Source organism: Hemitrygon akajei, chromosome 21 (genome assembly GCF_048418815.1).
Source record: "Hemitrygon akajei chromosome 21, sHemAka1.3, whole genome shotgun sequence".
NCBI lineage: Eukaryota > Metazoa > Chordata > Chondrichthyes > Myliobatiformes > Dasyatidae > Hemitrygon > Hemitrygon akajei.
Window position 1 is genome coordinate 17,003,619 of NC_133144.1, and position 26,727 is coordinate 17,030,345.

A 26,727-nucleotide genomic window follows, 5' to 3' on the forward strand; every position below is an offset into this window, starting at 1 on the left:
CTTTTGGAAGAGATGAAATGCAACAGTCATGTGCACATTTAGGCTGGTCTAACCGTAACGGGCCTTTTTATTTTTTAAAAATTTCTCTTAATAACTGTTTAATAAAGCTGAAATTGGAAAACATACTTTCTTTATAATTTTATGCTGGTGTACGAATTTTTATTTCTTGGCGACCAGTAATTCTATACGGGCAGTATTTACGCAGCATTTGCTCGGATCAAGGTTCGGTTAATTGGAACATCCCAACTTTCCTGTTTGGTTGAGCCCCAAATCATATCAACTCTAGACATCTATTGTTTATGAAAGGTGGCCTTCTCACTGCTGAGTCAAGTGGCTGTTAGCAGAATTAGCTAATGAGTCAAGTCTGTCTACAAGCCCTGGTGAGAGGGTTTTACATAGTTCACTGCTTTTAGCATAACTTTTTTCTTATATTAATTCTTTTTCTCAGGATGTGAATGTCAGTGTCAAGGTCTGAATTTTCACCCATCTCTATTTTACCCATAGGAAAACCAATGACTTGAGCTGTTGCATTTCATCTGGTGAAATTTTTGTTATTTATTTCTTTTATTTAGAGATACAGCACAGAGCAGGCCCTTCCAGCCTAATAAGCCACACCATCCAGCAACCCACCTATTTAACCCAAGCCTAATCACAGGACAATTTACAATGTACTAACTGTATGTCTTTGGACTGTAGGAGAAAACCCATCTGTTCACGGGGAGGGTTTTCTAACTCCTTAAACACAGCGTCGGAATTGAACTCTGAACTTCGACTCCCCAAGCTGTAATGGCTTTGCGCTAACCACTATGCTACTGTGTTGCTTCATTTCACCAGCTTCCTGTGTTCCAGAATCAGTGTAACAGCAATGAGTAATCAACAACATTTTTCCAAGCCAGGATTTGTGTGAGGTGGTTTGCAAAGTGATCCGTAGGCTGGTGGTGTTCCTAAGCATCTACTGACCTCCTACCTGGAGGTAGAATTCACAGGGTTGGGAGTAACTTAGCTGAGAAAGCTGCTAAAGTTACGAAGGTAAAAATTAGAAAATACTGTAGAGTGTTAAAGATATTTGGAATACACTTTATATATTAGTTTACTGAAGACTGATAAACCACTGAAGTATCTCCACATTCAGACTGATCCAGCACTATCAGTCACTAATTACCCTTTTCAAGATGGTATTGGGTGATGGAAAGGGAATATGAGGGCATTAATTGACTGCGGCAGAGGAGTGGAGATGAGGATGTTGGTTTCAGATGAGGGAGATGTGGTAGTGCTGGTCTGGGGCTTTAGGACATGAGGGTGTTGGTTCATCAGCAGTCTGGGCAACGTGAGGGTGCTGGTCTATGGGGAGTGACCTAATGTAACAATTTTAGAACCAAATTGCAGGTAGACTAAATAGAATCATGAAAACTGGTTATATTAATGATTAAAAGATATCAGCTTAGGTGCACACACATGGTGGGGAATACATTTTCTATGTAAAAGATTCACAGGAAAATTACAAGAATGACTTGTAGATTCAAAGAATTTTCCTTAGATAAGTAAGCTAAAAGATATGAGTTGTTGGCAGTGGTTGGTAAATTAATTACCTCAATAGCCAAGAATGGATGAGTTTGAAAGAGTGATGAGGATAAAGGAACAAACAGACAAACAAATTTATTACAACTCACACAAAATGCTGGTGGAACACAGCAGGCCAGGCAGCATCTATAAGGAGAAGCACTGTTGACGTTTCGGGCCGAGATAAACACAAAATGCTGGTGGAACACAGCAGACCAGGCAGCATCTATAAGGAGAAGCACTGTCGACGTTTTGGGCTGAGATGAAGGGTCTCGGCCTGAAACGTCCACAGTGCTTCTCTTTATAGATGCTGCCTGGCCTGCTGTGTTCTACCAGCATTTTGTGTGTTGTTTGAATTTCCAGCATCTGCAGATTTCCTCGTGTTTGCACTATACAAATTTATTAGATGTTAGCCTGCTCTTTCCCCAGAGCAAGGAACATCTGGAATACATTTGAGCAGTTCCCAGTGTCACAGGCTTTTTTCTCTCAGTGATTGCACAGTAATAGGGTGGCATGCAGCTGCTGTTACCACAAATTTTACTCATAGATTTCCCCTTCTTCCTGGACCTATTAATACAGTTTGTCCCTATTCCACATTTAATCTTCGTGACAACAGCAAAAGGTAATTAGTTCATGAAAACGTGCCTATATTTGTAGATTAATTGTATGGATTTCTCAATATGCTGGTTATAATTATACTACCACCAAGTGGCTGTTGAATCTGTATTTGCATTACAACACATGGACAGCAGAATTTACAATGAAAATTTAAAAAATGACAAAATATCTCATTTTAAAATGGGAACTGAATTATATTCTGTGTTCTGATCTAATTATCCGCTGCTATCTGAGATTTCCAGTACCAGAATGTAAATCTTTATGAAATTTATGCACCCTTTGTTTCGATATCCATTATTAATCAATTGATGAAGTGCAAACAGGTATCCACTTAATGTGTAGAACTTAATATATGGTAGCTTTATTGAAAGAAGGATCAACAGTGTCATACTCGAGAAGTACATTTACTTCCCATTTTTACCTCATTAAACAGTCACATGAACTAAAAGATTAGACCAAATCTGAGTGGCTATTACAAAACTAGAACTCCAGGTTTGAAGTTTCTCTGATATTATTCACTTAGTTCACATGCTAGATAGTAAATGCAGAATTACAGATTTACATTAATACATTGGCAGGGCAACATGTAAAGGAATTTAACAAACCGAATGCTTGCATGAGGTAGCATTAAACTTTTTAAATTCACTAAATAATAGATTAATAAATATTAATGCTGTAGTCTTTAGTTAAAGAGCTTAATATTTTTTCAAACTCAACCCAACTTTTGAAGGTGAAAAACTGAAGCTGATCAAGCATTTCACCATTAGCTGAACAAAACATTCATAATGCTTTGATATCCTGCTTCTGCACACATTAAGCACCACATTTGAAATTAAGCTTACAACATACCTGAATGTATATAAATCTACACAGGTATAGCAATCCTGTAGAACTCCATTGCTGAAGTTTAGTTCTTCAATACAATGGAAGTGCATATAAAATATTCAAAGTTTTGCACATTGCAGGAAAAACACAATGGATTTTTGTGCAGTTCATTCCAATGAAATACTGGTACACATCGTCTACCAGTGTCTAATTGCCACTAATTCTTGCCGTAGACTGATCTTCTTCAATGTTTCATAACCAATGACTAGGACAAAAGCTGTTGGAGCTGCAGATAGGATGCGAGCAGACAGCCCCTTGGTGAAACCCCATGCACCTTCTTCTCTCAAAAGCTGACTGGAAGTTTCAATTATCGAGGATTTGCCCTCCAACTGAAAGAGAAAACATTAAATAAGTCTCAGTAAATTATAAAGATCAAGAAATTCCAGTACATTTCCAATTGATTGGGTGCCTCATCAATACCTTCTTTCCCACTCAACATCAAATATATACTATTCTATTCTTCAAATTTGGATAAGAACATCTTTGCAATGACATAGAGAAAACTGAGTTTTATCTTCTTCCTCAAAGACAGAAGAAAGATGTTGTTAAGCCAACATATAAAGACAGGAATCAAAAGGTTGAGAATTGTGGGAATAATGATCTGACGTGTTTACTTCAATGCAATGAGTATTCTGGGTAAAGCAGGTGAGCTTAGATTATCAATCAGCATGTGGAATTATGACATTGTAGCCATTTATAAGACTTGGTTGTAGGACTCAACTTGAGCCATGGGCGAGCTGTTGGATGATTAGAGGTAAGCTAATGTAGTTCCATTGTTTAAGAGAAGCTCTAAGAATAAGTCAGGAAATTATAGGCTGGTGAAGCTGATGTCAGTAGTGTACAAGTTATTGGAAGGTATTCTAAGGGACTGGATATATATGTATTTCGATAGACAGGCACTGATTAGAGATAGTCAACATGGCTTTGTGTGTGGTAGGGCATGTCTAACCAATCTCAGAGTTTTTTGAGGAGGTTACCAGAAAAGTTGATGAAGTATTGTTGTCTTCATGGATGCTAGCAAGGTCCTTGACAAGGTTCTGCACGGGAGGCTGGTCAAAAAGTTTAATTTGCTTCGTCATTCAGGATGAGGTCGTAAATTGGATTCAACTTTGTCTTCATAGGAGAAGCCAGAAAGTGGTAGTAGATGGATGTTTCTCTGATTGGAGGCCTTTGGTGGGCCACAGGGATTGGTGCTAGGTCATTGTTATTAGTCATCTATATCAATGATCTAGATGATAATGTGATAAACTGGATCAGCAAATTTATGTATAACACCAAGATTAGGGGGCATAGCAGACAGCAAGGAAAGCAATCAAAGCTTGCAGCAGAATTTGGACCAGTTAGCAAAATAGGCTGGGAAAAAAACCAATTTAATTTCAGGCAGACAAGTGTGAGGTATTGCACTTTAGGAGGACAAACCAGGGTATGACTTACACAATGAGTGGTAGAGCACTGAGCAATATGGTAGAATAGAGGGCTCTGGGGACACAGATCCATAATGGTTAGGACTTTATTCCCTGGAGTGTAGGAGAATGAGGGGAGATTTGATAAAGATGTACAAAATCATGAGGTTTGTAGCTAAGGTAAATGTCATAGGTTAAGGGTGAAAGGTGAAATGTTTAAAGGTGAGTTTGTAAAATGTGGTTTCAGGATACTTGGAGGCACATGATAAAGCAGGCTATATACAACATGGTTACCTCAAGGGAAAATCTTGCCTGACCTATCTGTTGGAATTCTTTGAAGAAATAACAAGCAGAATAGACAAAAGAGAATGGTTGATGTATATTTGGATTTTCAGAAGGCCTTTGACAAGGTACAAACTGCAAGCCCATGGTATGAAAAAGAAGATTCTAGCATGGATAAAACAGTGGCTGGCTAGCAAGAGGCAAAGAGTGGGAATAAAGGGAGCCTTTTCTGGTTGGCTGCCAGTGACTAGTAGTGTTTCACAGGGGGTCTGTGTTAGGACCAATTCTTTTTATGTTAAATGTTAATGATTTGTATGGTGGGATTAATGGCTTTGTTGCAAAGTTTGCAGACGATACAAGCATAGGTAGAGGGGCATGTAGTTTTGAGGAAGCAGAGAGGCTACAGAAGAACCTAGACAGATTAGGAGAATGGGCAAAGAATTGGCAGATGGAATACAATGTCAGGAAGTGTATGGCCATACACTTTGGTAGAAGAAATAAAAGTATTTACTATTTTCTAAATGGAGAAAAAATATTTTTTAAAAACTGAGACGCAATGGGACTTGGGAGTCTTTGTGCAGGATTCCATAAAGGTTAATTTGCAGGTTGAGCCTGCAGTGAGGAAATGCAATGTTAGCAGTAGGAGTGTAATATTGAGGCTTAAAAGGCACTAGTGAGGCCTCGGTTGGGGAGGAGTTTTGGGCCCTTATCTTAGGAAGGATGTGTTGAAACTGGAGAAACTTCACGAAAATGATTCCAGGTTTGAATAGCTTGTCATATGAAGAGCATTTAATGGCACAGGGCCTGTATTCACTGGATTTCAGAAGAATGAGGGGTGACCTCATAGAAACCAATCAATGGTGAAAGGCCTTGATAGAGTGGATGTGGAGAAAATGTTTTCTATGGTGTGAAAGTCTAAGACCAGAGGACACAGCCTCAGAATAGAGGGGCATTCTTTTAGAATGGAGATGTGGAGGCATTTCATTAGCTAGAGTGTGGTGAATCTGTGGAATTTGTTGCCACAAGCAGCTGTAGAGGACAAGTCTGCATGTATATTTAAGGCAGAGGTTGATAGATTTTTGGTTGGTCAGGACATGAAGGGATACAGGTCGAAGGTAGGACATTAGGTCTCATGATCATATGGAATTTGAAGGGAACTCCTTCACTCAGAATGTGGAACAGTTGCCAGTGGAAGGGGTGGGTGAGGGATTGATTTCAACTTTTAAGAGAAGTTTGAATAAATACATGAATGGGAGGGGTAAGGAAGTCTATGTTCAGCTGCAGGTCATTAGAACTAGGCAGAATAATAGTTCGACATGGACTAAATGGGCTGAAGAACTTTTTCCTGTGCTATAGTGCTCTATGACTCGATGACAGATGCTGAGTAATTGCTGTTAGAATATTGTGCCTTAAAGACTTTTTTTGCACTCTCCTTCCATGTTTTCATGTTTTCTTTGTTTAGATTTAATATCCAAATTTTACATTACTTCATTTACAAACCTGATATCAAATTTTATCATATGTTCATTCCTTCCCACAGACATCTTGACAACAAGGTTACCAAAATGACATCGAAAATAGCTTTGTCCCTAGTTGGTTTCTCAAACGTTGATCTTACAAGGGATCTATTTTATAATTTACAAATTCATCTTCCGTTATATCTAGGAAAATTTGTATCATCTAGGCTATATTTAAGTTAAATTCTCCCAAGATTACTACCTTTTCTCTGTCAGAAACACTCCTCTAATTTCCTGGTTTATTGCAACAATGTTTTTGACCTATAAATAGATCCTTTCACTGTTTCTTGCCATTTTCTATCTCTTAGCTTCATCTAAATTAATTCAAGTTTTGCATCGTGATTTGTCAAGCCTTTATCAGGTACAAAAGCCTGAAAGCACGTACCACCAAACACAAGAACAGCTTCTATTCCACTGTTATCAGACTCTTGAATGGACTGTAGGCGAATTTTAGATCCCTCAGTATACCTCTTCATGACACTTGCACTTTGTTTACCTGTACTGTAGTTTCTCTGCAGCAGAAACACTATATTTTACATTCTGTATTCTGCTTTCTATCTACTACGTTGATGTAGTTACTGTATGTACGGCATTATCTTCCAGGATGGCAAGCTGACTGAAGGTTTTCACTGTATCAGTACAAGTGATAAAAACAAAAATGATACCAATACCAGATCTCCTTTCTTACTAAGAGTATCTCGCCAACTCCTTTTCCTATTCATCTGTTCTTTCCAAATGTGGACCACCCTGGAATAGTCAGTGCAATGCACAAAAAGCTGGAGGGACTCAGCAGGTCAGGTCTATAGAGGGAAGTGGACAACTGATGCTTTGGGTCGAGACCCTTCATCTCAGACTCAGAATGTCACTTCAGAAGTTCCTGAGAGCAGTGCCCTATGAATTCTTATCACAGAACATTTCAGCCTATCAATGGCCCTCTTTCAAACAGTCTGACCCAGCATATTATCTGACTGCTCACAATTTGCAAAAAAAAACACTGAACAGCCCCTGCCTGATTCTTTGCATCAAATTTCAGATATAGGCTTATAAGTGGGAAGGAGCATTCATGTCATACAAGTACCAGAAAGTAGATGTCTCCAACAGAAAGCGAATTGAGTTACTTACCCTTGATGTACAGTACAATGGCATTACCGTCAGCAAGTCCAACGTCATCAACATCTTGGGGTCACCACTGACTGAAACCGCAAGTGGTACAACTACAGATATATATGGTTGCAAGAGCAAGAGGCTGGAAGTCCCAAGGGAGCCAAAGACTTTCCCCCATCTACAAGACACAGTTCAATAGTGTGATGGAATACTCTATATGTTTGAATGTGTGTAGCTCCAGCTATACTCAAGAAGCTTAACATCATCTGGTCAAAACAACCCACTTGAATGGTACGCCAACCTAAATCACAACATCACTAAGTTGTAGTGTGTATCACAGTGTATCAGCCATAAAAATGCTGCAGTTATTATCCTAGGCAGCTTCAAAAGCACCTTTAAAACCTGTGACCACCGCCACCATGCCAAAGGGCAGTAAACACATGGGACCACCATCAATGGGTCCCTTCTAAGCTCCCATACAATTGCACGCTCATTCCAACTTGGAAGTAGATCACCTTTTATCACCACAGGTCTAAATTCTAGAATGAATAATAGCTGGTGATCTTGTAAATAGTACCGACATCCTGAAAAATGAATACAAACAACTTTTCCCAAATTTGTCTCACAAGAACATACTCAAGATATCTGTTTGATAGCAAAGTACCATAGCAATAAACATGATGCACTGAAAATGTTATCTGAACATGCTGCTGCTACAGTAGGGAGACTATTTGAAGGAATTTTTAAAACTGATAAAACAGCTAAACTGCCTGGCGTTCTCTCACTCACACTAGACTGGTGACTCAGAAATATATAAAAGTATTATCCTCTGAACCTTAAGATAACAGCGTACCTGCTTTCACTTTGCTAGTGTTGTTTTATCTAACATTTTTTGTAGGCTTGGTTTAGTCATATTATAGGTCAAAGGATGAACTCGAGCAATCAGTCCCAGCGAGCTAATAACTATGAAGGACATTTCAATTAAAGATGATTCAGAACATGAAATGAAATCATCAATGAACTACAGAATATCCAATAATATCGCCAAACTCTACCGAATTCTTGGCCACCTAGAATGACAGAGAGACCAGACACATAGGAATGCTCTCATCTCCAAGTTCTCTTTGAAGTCTCACCTCCTTGACTTGGACTTAAATTGCAGAGTAAAAGTCCTGGTACCTTAAACGGGCAGCACCAGCAGTTTATGGATGGTAATGGGTTAAAGAGATTACTCAGTACATCTGGAATGGACATTAAATGTGCTGATATCTGCAAGTTAAGAATTAACTTTTTGAAAAAGGGAATCCTCACCTGAACCCTAGCTCTGATCACATCCATTGGGTTGATGAGTGTAGATGCTGTGACTGCTGCCATCGGTCCTGCTATTCCTTGAAGGACCAGATGAGGGCATTCACTAGGAGCCCATTTTGAAAGTTGCTCTGTATTATAGACAGAAATATAGGGTGTAAATTCATTCAACACACACAAAATACAGGAGGAGCTCAGCAAGTCAGGCAGCATGTATAGAAATGAATAAACAGTTGACATTTTGGGTGGAGAACCTTCTTCAGGACTGGAAAGGAAGGGGCGAAGAAGCCAGAATAAAATGGTGGGGGGAGGGAAAGGTGGTAGGTGAAGCTGGGTGGGTGGGAAAGGTGAAGGGCTGGAGAGGAAGGAATCTAATAGGAGAGGAGTGTGAACTATGCAAGGAAGGGAAAAAGGAGGAGCACCAGGAGGAAGTGATTGGCAGGTGAGAAAAGGTAAAAGGCCAGAGAGGGGAATAGAAAAGGAGGGAAGGGGGAGGGGAAAAAAAACGAGAAATTAATGTTCATGCTATCAAATTGGAGGCTACCCAGACGGAATATGAGGTGTTGCTTCTCCACCCAGAGTAGCCTCATCATGGGGGGCCATGGACTGACATGTCAGAACAGGAATGGGAATAGGAATTACAATGGTTAGCCACCAGGAAATTCCATTTTTGGTGAATGGAGTGGAGGTGCTTTACAAAGCGGCTCCCCAATTTACGACGGGTCTCGCCAATGGAGAGCACCAGATACAATAGACAACCCCAACAGATTCACAGGTGAAATATTGCCTCACTTAGGAGGACTGTTTAGGGCCCTGAATGGGGGTGAGGGAGGAGGTGAATGGGCAGGAGTAGCACTTTGGTCGCTTTCAGGAGAGAGATTAGTTGGAAAGCATGAATGGAAAGGGGAATCACGGAGGAAACAATCCCTCTAGAAAGCAGAGAGTGGGGGTGGGGGTGGAGGTAGAGATGTGTTTGGTGGCAAATTCATTCAACAGGATTTTTCTTCACCCATATACTTTTACCAATCTTGCAAACATGTGAGACTTGTCAACTGATAAATTGTTTCATTATCAGCTGTTTTACAAAATAAATGGTAACCTAGTATGACTGTACATCATTATTATGTTACTTACGTATTTCATTATCTTTTTGTAGGAACAATTATATCCAGAGATGGGGGTGATTATTTCTTCACAAGGTTATAGATTTTTGTACACTTTTATAATCCACATTTAGTGTACATATTTGGATATGGGTGAATAAGTATGTGGAATTCTGTAGCAACAGAAGTAAGTATGATAGGCTTTTGAGCTGCACCACACTAATTCAAACTTTGGTCTCAATACCATTTTCTAATTCTCAATTTCCCTACAGTACAAAAAAATCTCAGCATCCTTATTATTATTCAACATCCTTAATAGTTGAGACAGAAAATTCCAAAGATTCATATGCTCCAAAAACAGAAAACCTTCCTCATCACTTTGTTAAATGAACAACCCTTTACCCAATTGACCTGGTTGGTATTGTATTAATTTGCTATAGTTGGATGCATCAGCAAGGGAGATGAGGCGGAGTACAGGGCTATGGTGGGAAACTTTGTCACATGGTGCGAGCAGAATCATCTGCAGCTTAATGTGAAAAAGACTAAGGAGCTGGTGGTGGACCTGAGGAGGGCTAAGGCACCCATGACCCCTGTTTCCATCCAAGGGGTCAGTGTGGACATAGTGGAGGATTACAAATACCTGGGGATACGAATGGACAATAAACTGGACTGATCAAAGAACACTGAGGCTGTCTACAAGAAGGGTCAGAGCTGTCTGTATTTCCTGAGGAGACTGAGGTCCTTTAACATCTGCCGGACGATGCTGAGAATGCTCTATGAGGCTGGTGGTGGCCAGTGCTATCATGTTTGCTGTTGTGTTCTGGGGCAGCAGGCTGAGGGTAGCAGACACCAACAGAATCAACAAACTCATTCGTAAGGCCAGTGATGTTGTGGGGGTGGAACTGGACTCTCTGACGGTGGTGTCTGAAAAGAGGATGCTGTCCAAGTTGCATGCCATCTTGGACAATGACTTCCATCCACTCCATAATGTACTGGTTAGGCACAGGAGTACATTCAGCCAGAGACTCATTCCACCGAGATGTAACACTGAGCGTCATAGGAAGTCATTCCTACCTGTGGCCATCAAACTTTACAACTCCTCCCTAGGAGTGTCAGACACCCTGAGCCAATAGGTTGGTCCTGGACTTATTTCCACTGGGCATGATTAACTTATCATTATTTAATTATTTATGGTTTTATATTGCTATATTTCTTCTCTATTCTTGGTTGGTGCGGCTATAACAAAACCCAGTTTCCCTCGGGATCAATAAAGTATGTCTGTCTGTCTGTCTTAAAATCAACCCTAACCCAATCTGCCATTTATAATCCAAACCTTATCCAAGCCCAAGGAGATATGATCTTTTGAATCCTCAACCATGCTGTGTCCCTGGAATGGATGGATATCTCATCAATGTAGGCTGGACAGGCTAGATTTGTGTCTGCTTGAGTTTAGAAGAATGAATTGTCTTTAGCACTTGTAGGCTGGGGATACCTTCCTTCAGCACAGTGACATTCAGCTCGATCAGTGGTGGTGTACCAATCCATTCTTGCTGGTGGATACTGAAATCCCCACACAGAGAACATTCTGTGCCCTTGATACTTACCGTGCTTCTTCCAAGGATATTCCAATGCATCAGCTGAAGGAGAATAGTAGGTGGCAATTAGGAGGAGGCTTCTTTGGCAAAGTTTGGCTTGGTATAATGAGACTTCATAGAGCTTGGAATGAAAGTTGATATTTCCAAGGGCCACCCCCTCCTTCTCCTCTTCCACTATGATGAAGAAGTCTGGCACATTGTCAGTAGTGTATGATTCTGTTTTTGATTGTTGTTTAACTGGTCTGTGGGAGAGCTCTCCCAGTTTAAACACCAGTACCATCTGTTTGTGAGGAGGATTTTAAAGTTTGGTTAGGCTGGATGTGACTTTGGTGGTCCATCTGATTTCTCTATTTGCACTGGAAGACGGTGAAGTATCTGAAAGGAAATAATTTTTCAGGGCTTTGAAGAGCAAACATAAAATGGGACAAGATGGATTGTTCTTCTAAAGCCAATACAGATTGGTGGTCCAAATGGTCTTAATCCAAACTGTAACCATTCTGTGAATCTATTTGGCTGTAGTGATAATAGCACAATTGGGTGGATTGCTAGGTCAGAGTCAACCATGAGGTGGACCCATCGACATTTATGGGCCAGAAGAGTGATCCAACAACCCCGCAATTTCTGTAGTCGTCACTACTAACTTAAATTGTTGCTTTTCCAAATTCTAGGTTATCCACCAATTTTAATTCACAGCTACAATAATGGGATTTGAACTTGGGTCTCTGAATTTTTAGTCCAGTGGCCTAGAAAGATTTTCAGGTGTTTGGCAAAGTCCTACATATAGGCTGGTTAGCAAAATCGAAACCCTAAAAATAATAGGGTCAGTGGCAGCATAGATAACGGACTATTCAATAATTGTAAGGAAAGAGTTGACACCTCCTGTGAGAGTTTTTAAGAGAGTGAAGTTCCCCAAAAAAATCACTGTTTGGGCTATTTTTATTTTTGATATTTATTGATGTTTTCTTATGGTGTGTGGGATAAAAAATTTTAAAAAGTCAGAAAATATGCGGTAAATAATGAAAATGTAGTAAAAATCCAAAAGGATAAAGATAGAATAAACTGACAAGTAGCCGATGAAATTTAGTACAAAGAATAAAATGATACATTTTGTCAGCAAGAACAATAGTGAGAAAAAGACACAGCTCTAAAGGGTATGTAAGGACAGAGGGCCATGGAGGGAAATAGACAGTTGACATTTTGGGTCTCATCCTGATACGTTGATTGTTCATTTTCCTCTATAGAAGCCACCTGATTCACTAAATACCTCCAGGTTTTTGTTTATTGTTTTAGGTTTCCAATATCTGCAATTGTTTGTGTTTCCATGTCAATAAGATTAGTTATATGAGATTAAGTGCTTTACAAATGAGTTACAAAATACAAAAAAGAAAGGTTTTGCTGGACGTTGATACAATAGTGGTTAGACCACAATAGGATTCTAGTTTCTTTGCTTCAAAAAGGATGTGAAGATCTTAGAGAGAGTACAGAAAAGATTCACATGAATAATTCCAAGGATGAGGGATTTGAAGCTACAAGATTATAGGTGATAAAAATATGGGGCTGTTCTCCTCGGAGAAAATGTTTAAAGGAAATTTAACAGAGGTGAATAGGTCAAGATTCATTTAGACAGAGTAAATATCTCCGTTAGAATTTGGTTAAGGATCAGATAACATATATTTAATTTATAGGTCTAAAATACCTGGAAGATGTGAGGGAAACCTTTCTGGCTACACAGAGTGGTAATGATGTGGAACTGCAAAATCAGGAACTTATACCTTTAACAGTATCAAAAACAGAATTAATCAAGGCTTTCAAATGGCCATGGATTTGAAGACTGAATTGGCTCCTCAGCTCCAAGAATGGTGATTGTATGCAGCAGTTAAACATCCACTTATTTCAAAATTATTTGATTCCACGATCATTAATAAAAGGTTTATAATGTGAACTCATGATGATAAAGAGAATAACTGTAATGTTACATGCCTGCAAAGAAGAGATAAGAAGGCCACCATACTGCACTGTTAGGAACATACGTCAACAAGGCAGGCAAATATCCTCTGTAAAATCCTCTTGGGCCATCAATCCTAAAAATATGAATAATAACCTTCTTTGCTTGGCCAAAGCTTTGACTGATACCTCCTGTAGTTTGGGAGAGTTGTAATCGACCTCTGTAGCCTTTCTGGCCCATGATCATCAGGTGCTGAGAAATGACATCAAAGGGTACTATAAAGCTCTGCGCCACAAGTGATGCTGATCCTCCTGCTATAAACGACTTAACTGTATTATTGTTGCTATACTCTGATACATACATGCGTACTAGTTCATAAGTTGTAATATAACTTTGGCCTGTGATTAGGCCAAATGCATTCACAAGAAACCCCCTGTACAGTCCTCGTACACCCTCAGATTTTAAAATTTTACTGAATGCATCAAAAGTGCCGTTGTAGTGACTCCAGCCTCTTTGGACCTGAAGTCTTGTTCTAATCAGTATGACAGGATAAACTGCAAGGCGGATTGACAGAGTCATGAATATGCCAACAGAGAAGAACTTTCTCTTGTCCAGGTCCTCCCATTCTATTATCCGGATGTTTGGTTTCTCTTGCATTTTTATCACTCTTGTTTCTGATGTTCAGAAAGATCTGTAAAAAGTCAGGAAAGACGCAGAGTTTCAGAACCACTGTTATAAAGTGGAAAACAACTACTTAAAAAGTTGTAAGGTCCTTATTTTCACAAGATAAACATTAAATTATTGCAGCTGTATAACTTATGGCAGACTGAAGCTTCTCCCTCCAGTTCATGAAATTCTCCAATTCATGCTTATAATTTGAATGACTTCAGAAATTAATAAAAAGAATGTTACACCACGTTCATGAATCTCAGTCATATTATATTTTCTAATTTCCAGTCTATTTCTAGAGACTGCTGGAAAAAAAATTGCAAATTTCTTGGGTATCATTTGGTAGGAGAGAACATCTCTCAGTATTTCAGGTAAACCAGAGGCAAACGCAACATCTAGGTTGTGTGCATCTACTACAGGTACCGTAGGCAGAAATTTCATGTGAGAAAAGTGAGGGAATATGTTAGCTTGACATCAGAAGTTGGAAAAGGCTGAAATCTATTATAATGGGTGTGATATCAAATCACCTTGAAATATTATAATTGAGCTTATCATTAATCAAAGGGAAATCATGTTTGACTAACCCATTGAAGTTCTTGTCTTGCAGTTTTTAATCCAGCAGTTGTCTATAAGGAGTTTGCATGTTCTCCCTGTTTCCTCCGGGTGCTCTGGTTTCCTCCCACAGTCCAAAGTCATACCGGTTAATGGGTTGATTGGTCATTGTAATTGTCCCGTGATTAGGCTAGGGTTAAATCAGGAGTTGCTGGTCAGCGCGGCTTGAAGGGTCTACCCTGCACTGTATCTCAATATATAAATAAATGAAAAGGAACCAGCGAATATGGTATAGTGGGATTTCTAGGTTTTTGATAAGGGCCCACAGAGTAAGTTGGTGAAAGAGGTTAGGCCAATGGAATGTGGATAAAATATGTGGTGAATTATTAGTTGCTTAACAAATTGAAAATAAAGAGTAGGAATACACCGGTCTTTCTCAAGTTGGCAGCGGTGACCAGCATAGACTTATGCATCAATGATTAGGCTAAGGGGTCAAATGTAACATTTCCAAGTTAGCTGTTGACAAAAATTAAATGTGACTGTGATTAGTGATGAGGATACAAAGAGGTTGCCAGGGGTTATACACAAGCTTACTGAGTAGGCAACAACAGGCAAATGAAGAACAACGTGGATGGATGTTAAGGTTAGTTGCCTTGGTTAAAAAAGGTAGAAATGATGAGAGCAGGAAATTCTGGTGTTTAGTGGTACCTGCATATCCTTATTCACAAGTTACAGAAAGCTAACTTTGAGTTAGAAATATAAATACTATGTTGGCCTTTATTGCAAAAGGATTTGCATACCAGGATAACTCGCTACAATTTTATGGGATCTTAGTTAGACCACAGCAGGACCTTTATTGGTACCTCCTGTTCCTAATAAAGTGGTCACTGAATGTATGTTCTTGGTCTTCTGCTGCTATAGCCCATCCACTTCAAGGTTCAACATATTGTGCATTCTGAGATGCTCTTCTGCACACCACTGTTGTAATGTGTACTTATTTGAGCTACTGTTGTATTCCTGTCAAATTGAACTACTCTGGCCATTCTCCCCAGACCTCTCTTACTAACAATGCATTTTTGCCCACAGGACTGCTGCTCACAGGATTTATTTTGTTTGCTGCAGCATTCTCTGTGAACTAGTCTAGAGGATGTTATGTATTAAAATCATCAGCAGTTTCTGAGATATTCCAACTACCCTGTATGGCACCAACAACATTCCACAGTCAAAGTCACTTAGTTATTTCTTTTTATTCCAGACTTCCAGCATCTGCTTGTTTTTGATATTCATAGATTCAATACCATAAACTATAATAGCATTTTGTAACAATCACTAGTACTAAAAAAACACTCCTGAAACATTTGGTCCTTCTCTTAACATCAAAATAAATTTAATAATGACTACAGACATGAGGTTACAAAGGGACTATAGCCAGGTACTAATAACTTAGATAAAGAGGCAAAGAGAATATGAAATAATTCTGATAGTAAATGATGACACTTGGACAACCCGTAAAATCAAAGTTCAGAATCATTCTACATTTTCACAAACAGACAGACAGACATACTTTATTGATCCCGAGGGAAATTGGGTTTCGTTACAGCTGCACCAACCAAGAATAGTGAAGAAATATAGCAATATAAAACCATAAATAATTAAATAATAAGTTAATCATGCCCAGTGGAAATAAGTCCAGGACCAATCTATTGGCTCAGGGTGTCTGACACTCTGAGGGAGTAGTTGTAAAGTTTGATGGCCACAGGTAGGAATGATTTCCTATGACGCTCAGTGTTACATCTCGGTGGAATGAGTCTCTGGCTGAATGTACTCCTGTGCCTAACCAGTACATTATGGAGTGGATGGGAGTCATTGTCCAAGATGGCATGCAACTTGGACAGCATCCTCTTTTCAGACACCACCGTCAGAGAGTCCAGTTCCACCCCCACAACATCACTGGTCTTACGAATGAGTTTGTTGATTCTGTTGGTGTCTGCTACCCTCAGCCTGCTGCCCCAGCACACAACAGCAAACATGATAGCACTGGCCACCACAGCCTCGTAGAACATCCTCAGCATTGTCCGGCAGATGTTAAAGGACCTCAGTCTCCTCAGGAAATAGAGACGGCTCTGATCCTTCTTGTAGTGAGAAAGTTCTCTCTCATGTTCCTCTTAAATATTTCACCTTTTTTGATTGGCCTATGATCTCTAATTCTAGTCTCACGCAACCTCAGCGGGAAAAAGCCTGCTTGCATTTACCCTATTTATACCCGTTATCATCTTGTATACCTCTATCAAATCTCTTCTTATTCTTCTATGTTTCAGGGAATAAAGTCCTAATCTATTCAACCTACCCCTATAACTCAGGTACCTTGTTTGTATATCTTTCAGTTTGAATGCACATTCACAGCATGGATAATCACAGAATGATTTTTAATGTCTACATTTTACCACCATTCCTGAATTAACACTTTTCATCAAATTTGATAAATACAACATGCCAAAATTCTTGTCCAATATATACCTATTGACCTACTGAATAGTGCTAGTTTACTCTCATAATCTATTCTCGGTATGCAATTATTCCCGTCCTCTGGCATTGCACTAATTTTTGTGGCAGTATGTAACTTTTCTTTTAATTTGAAATCATTGTAAGCTTCCTCAGCTTTACTTCCCAGTCAAAGTTAGATTAGAACAGCCAACATATCGAAATGAACGTTGGAGGATAAATAACTAAATTAAGGGAAGAAGCCCATAAACATCCTTACTAATAGGAAGCATGAGTGCAAAGGACAAAATGAAGTTTGCAACCTTTGTCGACAATGTTTTTAAAATTTAATATAATGCAGTTTACTTTCCGGGTCCTCAGTATCATAGAAACCAGTACTGCTCACACCATACTTAATCAAGAACTGACTGAGCATTAAACAAAGTCTGTGGGATGAAGTCACATGTCCCAGAATACCCATCACCCTAGGACTGTACAGCTGCAATACTGATATCTACTTAACAATATAAAAACACAGCCCAGGTATGTCCTGACTACGAACAGCAGAAAAAAACCACAAATTCAATACAGCTAACTAATGCTAAGTTTGAATTCTGACAGAATGAGATGAGACACGAAGGTGGCATTTGACTAACCATGGCATCAAAAGCACTCATAAAAATGAAGTTAATTGGAATTGGGAGGAAGCTCTCCATTGGCTAAGGAAAACAGATTAACAAAAGAGACATTTTAGCAAATATTTAACAATTACCAACAAAAATACCAATAAGATATAACCATTCTACAGAATGGAGCTCCATTCCTCCTTATCTAAAGAAATTCAAATGTCATTGGACTGAATAAAGAGACCAATATCATTGTAAAGACTTATCAAAGGCCTGAATACTTGGAGGATCATTAGAAGCTGTAAAGAATTGATAGAAATGTAAAAATTAGAACATGAGAGTAATCCATCAAAGAACAGAAAAAGCATATTGGAAGAGCTTCTACAACTGTAAAGATTATGAGAAAAACTAATTGTTTCCTTCAATAGTTAAAACAAATGCAGAATTAATTATGATGATATGAAATGGCACCAACGGCGTACAAAAATAGTATGTAACATTTTTGCTACATAAGTGCTGGACAAGGACAATGTCCAACAAAGAGAATCCAGATGATATTAGTGGATATTCAGTAGCATTACAATCACTGCATCCCACAGTTCAATATCCTGAAGGTTACCATTACCAAAACAGGGAGTAGCTATATACATAGAGTGGCAACAAGGGCAGGAATCCCTTGGTATCTCACCAAATTCCCCAAAACCAGTCCGCCATCTACAAAGCATGATGGAATACTCTCCATCTGTCTGGATGACTGCAGCTCAGATTCAATTAGTTTATTTTCATATACACGTAGGTGCAATGAAAATCCTTGCTCACAGAGTAAACAGTGATAATAAATACAACAAAAAATCCAGCAGTGAGCACAAAAAGAACGAGATGGTGCAAAATGTCACAATGCAAGCTGAGGTAGTGCAAAAAAAACCTCAAGTGACAATAACAAAAGTAGTAGAATTAAGACTATGGGGAAAAGGCAGGTAGGTGGAGCTGAGTCCATAGCCAGATCAGCCATGATCTTATTGAATGGTGGAGCAGTCTCAACACACCAAATTTCTGAACCAAAATTATGTTCTTCTTGTTCTTAGATCTCTGAAGCAATCACCTGATTCACATCCCTTTCCTGGTGGTGCTGCTACAAGGAAGGGTCTGTGGAACAGGTGACTGGTTCAAATATCTAAGAACAGTAAGAACACAAGAAATAGGAGCAGAGTAGGCCATCTGGTCCATTGAGTCTGCTCCGCCATTCAATAAGATCATGGCTGGTCTTGCTATGTACTCAATTCCACTTACCTGCTATTTCCCCTTAACCCATAATTCTTCTCTACTATGCAAAAACTTAACTCTCTTAAATGTATATTTAATGAGGTAGCCTCCACTGCTTCCCTGGGTAGAAAATGGGTGGCATGGTAGCGTAGTAGTTAGTACAACAGTTTACATTATCAGCAACCCGGGTTCAACTTCCGCTGCTGTCCGTAAGGGGTTTGTACGTTCTCTCCATGATGGCATGGGTTTCTTCCTACAGTCCAAAGACATAGCGGTTAGTAGGTTAACTGATTACTGTAAATTGCCCAATGATTACGTTAGTGTTAAATCAGTGATTGCTGGGCAGTACACCACAAAGAATAAGAATTCCATCAATTCACTACTTCCTGGGAAAAGTAGTTTATCCTCATTTCCATCCTAAATATTCTTCCCCAAGTCTTGAGGCTATGTCACTAGTCTTAGTCTCATCTACCAGTGGATAACCTTCCTGCCTCTATCTTATCTATCCCCTTCATAATTTTAAGATCCTCCTTCATTCTTTTGAATTCCAGCAAGATGATTCAGTCTCTATCAGGATACTTCCTATAATGTATCCATAGAAGTTCAAGAGAATCCTCAGGGACATGCCAAATCCTCTCAGATGCCTGAGAAAGTACATAGGTTAATATGCCTTCTTGAATACCGTATCAGTATAGATGGACCAGGAGAGGTTGCTGGTGGTATGGATGCCTTGAAATTTGAAGATGTCAACCAGCTCTGAAGTTACTAGATTGATTCTTGGGATGAAATGTTGAATCTTAAAGAATGGTGGGACTGTATCTTTTCTTTTTGGTTTAAGAATCAGAAGATTTCAAAGTTGAAGTTGAGTTTACTGTCATTTGCACAAACCTACATATGCACAGGTGCAATGAAAAACTTGCAGTAGCATCACAGGTACATTGCATCATATAAGCAGCATTCAAAAGAAAAATATAATTGACATAATATTTACAAGAAAGAACATAAATAGAACAAAAAAAACTCAGTTTTAGTGCAAAGAGCTTACAGTGTTGCTGAGGTAGAGATTAGGGTTGTGCAGATTGGTTAAAGGGAAGTAGCTGTTCTTGAACCCGGTCGTGTAGGACTTTAGGCTCTTGTATCTCCTGCCTGATGGTAGCTGTGAGAAGATCGAGTACGCCAGATGGTGGGGATCCTTGATGATGGATGCTGCCTTCTTGAGGCAATGCCTCATAAATGTAACTGATTTAAACGGAGTTTGACAGGAGATGGTAGGAATTTGTTTCTCCCAAAAGGGAATCCAAAATAAGGGGTATAGGTGCAGCCAGTTAGGAAAGTGAAGGAGCGGTCAGAAGTCAGAGTAGCAATAATCTGTTTGAAGTACAGTGCACAATTAAGGCCTGTGGGCCTATTCCTACTTCCTATACATGTATTCCTAAATGAGCTAATACATAGATCATGCACTCATGGAGATGCATCAGATCAGATTCCCGTTATTCAGGGCACTTATCATGAGAATGCTGTGACAGGAACAACTCTGCTATTTCTTTACATCATAAAAATTGAGTATCCAGATCCTGCTGTTTACAGCATCTGAGGCAGCTTTCATATGAAACACTAATACAAGTAGACTAATAACATTTAGGTGTATCACATGATAAAATTTTTGCACAGTGCTGTACCACATGTTTTTGCCCTGTTACAATTAAGAAAAAGAATGCTCTGCCTAACTGCTCTTGCAAGCAGCATCACAGGAATCTAAAGATATTACACTGTTGATGGAGGTAGGATTTTGCTACTCAAAACCTTTTTAAATCAAGCAAGTGTGTGATCACAGTGAACAGATTGACAGACATGAGAACTCAGGAGAGAGGTTTTAGTACAGTCGACTTAATGTTTAAAGGAACATGTAGACCAGGGGTGTCAAACTCATTTTAGGTCACAGGCCGGATTGAGCAAAATGCAGCTTCATGCGGGCCAGATCAGTCGGACGCGTGCGAACGCAGCTTTCGTTGCCTCCGTTTTTTCAGCCTGCTCTCATGTGTCTCAGTCTCTGCTATAACTACAAAGTGTTTCACTTTACAAATTCCGTTTCTTATGAAGAAGACTGCCGAATAAACACTAAAAACCCTGAAAACCTGGTACCTGAATAAACTCAGCATTAGCCATATCATACGCCATAGGCGCTTCGATTACTGGGGCCAGCTTTAATAGTAATTAGATATTATCTCGCAGGCAAAAGATAATTCCACCGCGGGCCGGATTTGGCCCGTGGGCCTTGAGTTTGACATATATGATGTAGACCAACCACCACTTTGATAAGTTGGTGCATATTGGAGTTTAAGAAAAATAGATGCGCACATACGCAGGCAGAATACTTAGAATATATAAAAAGAACATGATCTTTGGCCCATGATGTTGTGTCAAACTAATTATGCCAATTACATCTAATTAAACTAATCCCTTCTGCCTGCATGTAAACTATGTCCCTTCAATACACAGAACTGTAAGAGGCTGCAGAGGGTTGTCCATCACAGGCACAACCCTTGCCATCATAGAGGACATTTTCAAGAGTCATGACCCAAGAAGGTGGTATCCTTCATTAAAGACCCTTACCATCCCGTATATGCCTTCTTCATGTTACTACTGTTGGAGAAGAATTACAGGAGTCTGAAGACCCACATTCAACAGCCTCTTTCCCTCAGCCATCATATTTATGAACTGTCTCTGAACCATGAACGCTACCTCATTATTCGTCTTTTTCACTATATTCATTTTTGTAGTAATTTTTACGCCTTGCACTCTACTGCCGCTGCCAAATAACACATTTTGCTGACATGTCGGTGGTAATGAACCCGATTCTTATTCATTCTCTTCATATTCACGCACCTATCTAAAAGCAGCTTAAGCACCTCTATCATATCTGCATCCACCACCACCATGACAGTGTGTTCCAGGAACCCATTACTATCTGTAAAAAAAAAAATGCCCAGTGCATCTCCTTTGAACTTCCCACCCCATTCCCCAATTGTAGGACATGCCCTGTAGTATTAGATATTTCTACCCTGGGAGAAAGACACTGGCTCTCTACTCTTTCAATGCCTCTCAGAAGTTTATAAAGTTCTATTAAGTCTCCCCAGCCTCGGTTACTCCTAAGAAAATAACCCTAGTTTGTGCCCTCAAATCCAGGCAGTATCCTGGCATACCTCTTCTGCACCCTCTCCAAAGGCTCCACAACTTTCCTAAAATGGGTGACCACAACTAAATGCAATATGCCATTTGTGGCCTAATCAGTGTTTTATAAACTGGCAACATAACTTCTAGACTTCTGACTCCTGAACTCAGTGCCTTGACCAATATAAGCAAGCATGCCATACAGGATGCTCTTCTTGGAGACTGGGGAAGATTGATATCCTTATTAAGTATGTGGGAACCTCAATCTGCAGCAGTGGACATTGCAGATGTCCTTGAACACTCCAGCTAGTTACTCTGCAGAGATTTTTACTACCTTGCCAGGTGTAATGTTGAGGCATGATACCTTGGCAGGATTCACCCTCTAGAAAGCTATTCTAACATCATTCTCCAAGACAAAGAGCACAGGGTTGCCAGATGCCATGGGGATTAACAGGTGTAGAGTTATTCTCATTTTCAAAGTTTGCATGAAAGGCATTGAGCTCTTTAGAGAATGAAGCATCACTGGCATTTATAGGTTTTGCCTTATAGGAAGTAAAGGTATGCAAAACCTGCCACAGCAGTCATGCACCTGATTTTGTCTTAAGTAGAATTGCCATTTCACTCTCACAATGACATTCCATAGGTCATACCTGGATTTCTTGAAGGGTTCTGGATCACTGGTCTTGAATGCCACAGATCGAGCCCTCAGTAGACTGTGAATCTTGTGGTTCATCCTGGAATTCTGGTCTGGATCTGTTCAGAGTGTTCTCAGAAGCACACACTCATCATTCAGGTCTTGATGAAGTCACATGATGAATGTCATATTCATTCAGATCAAAAGAACAATCCCTGAATATGGTCCATTCCACCAACTCAGAACATTCCTATATGTGTTCTTCCACCTCCATTGACCATAATTATGTGGCTCTCACCACAGGTGCTGTGGCCCTCAGTCTCTGTCTGCATGCCAGGAGTACAAGAACAGTCAGGATATTGGACTTGCCAAAGTGTAGTGTGGAATGGTACAGTAAGCTTTCTTGATGGTGTTGTAACAGTGATCAAGTGTGTTGGCTCCACTGGTTCTAGACGTGACAAATTGGTGGCAGTTTGTCAGACCTCAAACTGACCTGGTTAGAGTCGCCTGCAATGATCCAGAAGGCAGCAAAGCACACTGTCTCATGACTGTTGGTCACAGTGCTCAGCTTCTCCAGTACCAATTTGAAGTTTGCCAGTGCTGGAACAGACACTGCAACCAGAATAACGCAGAGAACTCCCTTGGCAGATAGAATATACAGTACTTAATTGCCAGGTATCCCACTTTGAGAAAGTATGACTGAGACAATCATCATGCCATCTGCAAAATTATGGGCCCATCCATCCACATTTTCATCTAAGTTATTTATTTATATCACAAGCAGCAGAGATACCAGTAAGGATCCCTGTGGAACACCATTTATCGAGCACCCCCAACCAGAATAAGTTCCATTAACCACTATCCTCTGTCTTCTATGGGCAAGCCAATTCTGGATTTCATTATCTTAATCTTCTGGGTGAACATTTTAAAATACCTTACTAAATGTAAGTAGGCAGCATCCTCTGCTCTAGCAATCACCTTAGTCACTTCCTCAAAACACTCAAACAAATATGTAAGACAGAACCTGCCCCGCACAAATCCATGCTGACTATGCCTAATAGGCCACACTTTTCCAAATGCCAATAAATACTATCCCTATAAATGTTCTCCATTAGATTCCCATCACTGGTGTGAGACTTGTTAGTCTGTAGTTCCCAGGATTGCTCTATTTCCTTCTTTGAATAATGGAACAACCTTAGCTACTCACCAGTCTTCTTGGACTTCACCAGTGGCTAAAGACACAAAGATCTTGGCCAAGGCCTTAACAATCTCATCTTTTGCCCTTCTCAATATCCTGTATATATCCCAACAGGCTCTAGGGATTTATCCACCTTAAAGTTCAATAAGATGTCCCAATCCACTTTATCTCCAATATCTTAACATATTATCATGCTTCATACCAATCAAACAATTCTCCTTGTCCTTCTCTACAGTAAAAACCAATGTAAAGTATTCATTTAGGACCTCACCTGCATCCTTAGTCTCCAAGTACATATTCCCTCCTTTACCCTTGAGTGGTTCTACCCTATCCCCTAGGTATCCTCTTGTTCAAAATATGTATCGAACGTCTGGGATCCTTTTTAATCTTACTTGCCAAGGACTTTTTATTGCTCTTGGTTTTCCTAATTCCCTTCCATTCTTGAGTTCTTTTCTGAACTGTTTATATTCCTCAAGGACCCTGTTCAACTTTGGTTTCCTCAACCTTGCCATCCTTGTCCTTCCTCATTACTGGAACTCAGTTAAAGGAAAGTGAATTATTAGAACATTAGAAGATACACATGGACTATTTGCTCATCATTGTAATGGGCTTGCAGTATGCACCAGCAATCACGGGAACAGACTTGGTCAAGTCTATCAGATTAAGGAATTATTTTTAAAAGGATCATAGCATTGAGCAGTAGGGAGTCACCCATACTAGAATGCCTCAGCTGTACCGAAGCAGAACCCAAAGGTGAATGATTCTGGGAACGAAAGGGTTAATGTATGAGGAGTGTTTGATGGCTCTGGGCCTGTACTCACTGGAGCTATGAAGAATGGGGAGGGGTGAATCTCATTGAAACCTATCAAATATGGAAAGGTCTTGAAAGAGTGGACTTGGACAGGATGTTTCCTATAGTGGGGGGGGGGGGGGGGGGGGTCCTCAGACCAGAAGGCACAGTTTTAGAACAGAGGATGCCCATTTAGAACAGAGATGAGGAGGAATTTCTTTAGTCAGAGGGTATAGAATCTATGGAATTCATTGCCACAGACGGCTGTGGAGGCCAAGTCATTGGGTATATTTAAAGAGGAATTTTATAGGTTCTTGATTAGTCAGGGTGTCAAAGGTTATGGGGAGAAGGCAGAAGAATAGGGTTGAGAGGATTAATAAATCTGACATGTTGGAATGGCAGAGCAGACTTGATGGGTTAAATGGCTTAATTTGCTCCTATGTTTTATGGGGGGGGGGGGGTGCCAAATAGTCTTTGATAGGTACAACCTGGTTAAGGATCTGTAGATTCAATCTGTAGATTGAATAAAAGTTACATAAATGGTAGATTACTCTCTAATGTGCAACTACTTATGCAGCAAAACTATAACCCAGGACAAGAGAGTAGTGATGCACCAACACAGGTGAAATTCCGTAATGCTCCTGCTGATGAGGAAAATAAAGCTTGGGCTGTAAGGTAAGCAGTTAAATATGAGGAGGTAAGACAGCAGTTTGGCTGAAGTATGTAGGTGCTGCTTCGTAATGAATGACAAAGAAAAGTATACACGGCAACTAAGCTGCATGTCGATGACTGGAATGTGTTATTTCCAGAGTGAATAATATCAAAGAGATAAAGAGCATACTGAGGCAATTTACATTGCTGACCTTACATGGGTCAATTGGTTAAAGAATGAATTTATTTTGTTGTAGCCCAATAAGTTAAGCAGGTGCTGCAACTCGAAGGCAATAAAATACTAGGACAGGAAATGCCAATTATTGAACATGCAGAGGCAACCATGAAACTGAGAAACAAACCTACAATTCAATAGGATAAGCTGGTCAGAGAATTACACCAGGGTGAGATATTGCAGAAGAATAAAATGCTCCAGGTCCAGGAGATGACAGTTCATTATGAGTAATTTATCACTTGGATGGTAACTTGCCAAATTTACAAACCTCAGTGGCAGAGTGTTCAGGGGAATAGTTGATTGAGTATGACCATATGAATAGCTGGTTCCTAGAAGTTTCAGGACAAAAGCTACATCACTGCAGTATGAAACAAAGCTTGAACAACAGTCTCAGTTGGTTTGGCTAAATTTTTTTAAAAAGCTAGACAAGTAGAAATTCTTCAAGTTCTGGTGAAAAGCTTAATGTCTACAAGACTCTTGACATACACAGGATTGCTGAATGATATGAAGCAAGCTAAATTTGAGTTGCAGTTTCAAATCTCTAAAAGTCCATTGAAAGGTAGAACAGCACCTATTGATTTAATATTGTCAGCCCAAAATAGTCAAGCAAAATACAGCAAGACAGACCAAAAACTGTTAAGTTAGATTTGAAATCCTCAGAACTGGTCCAAACACAAAAGGTCAGAGGTAACCTTGTGTCTCTGAAAGTGACAGTAAGGAACATCTGATGTTGTGGTGTTTGCCGAGCTTAGCAATTAGCTTGCAGACATTTCATCACCGTTTGAGGTGACATCCTCAGTGCACAGTTGTTGGTGTTTCTTTCTGGGACTGCTCGTGTTTATATATATATAGCCCCCCCCCCCCCCCCATTTGCATGCCTTGGTCCTGATTGACTACCCTTTCAGGTGACTTTTGAATTCTATCGGCTCATGTTTCTTCGGCTCTTATGGGTCCGTAGATGGCGTCTATTTCGATATGTTTGTTTACGGAGTCATCAGATGAGAACTATGCTTCTAAATATTCTTATGCCTGCTTCGTGTCACCTGCGCCAGAGCCTCTGTGGTGTCCCAGTTAAAGTGGTGTCCTTCTTGGTCTTCATGTACCAAGATCAGCGAAAGTGAATCATGTCTCCATACT

At 39.8% G+C, this 26,727-nt stretch overlaps 1 protein-coding gene across 4 annotated transcripts in view; it reads right to left on the reverse strand.

The window, feature by feature from the left end:
- Positions 1-2,547: 2,547 nt before the first annotated feature.
- The window catches only part of LOC140714463 (solute carrier family 25 member 44-like), a 41,069-nt gene continuing 16,889 nt past the window's right edge, over positions 2,548-26,727 (reverse strand). Inside the window, exons 1-4 of one of the 4 annotated variants that reach the window (XM_073025758.1) lie at positions 13,477-13,570; positions 11,385-11,750; positions 8,681-8,808; positions 2,548-3,392 (exon numbers count right to left, since the gene is read on the reverse strand). In XM_073025758.1, coding sequence (XP_072881859.1) covers positions 3,201-3,392; positions 8,681-8,808; positions 11,385-11,655 — 591 coding nt within the window. In that variant the 5' untranslated portion in view covers positions 11,656-11,750; positions 13,477-13,570 and the 3' untranslated portion in view covers positions 2,548-3,200. Of the gene's footprint in view, positions 3,393-8,680; positions 8,809-11,384; positions 12,253-12,520; positions 14,012-26,727 lie in introns of those variants that run through there. The other 3 variants (XM_073025759.1, XM_073025757.1, XM_073025756.1) reach the window with 3 other exon arrangements.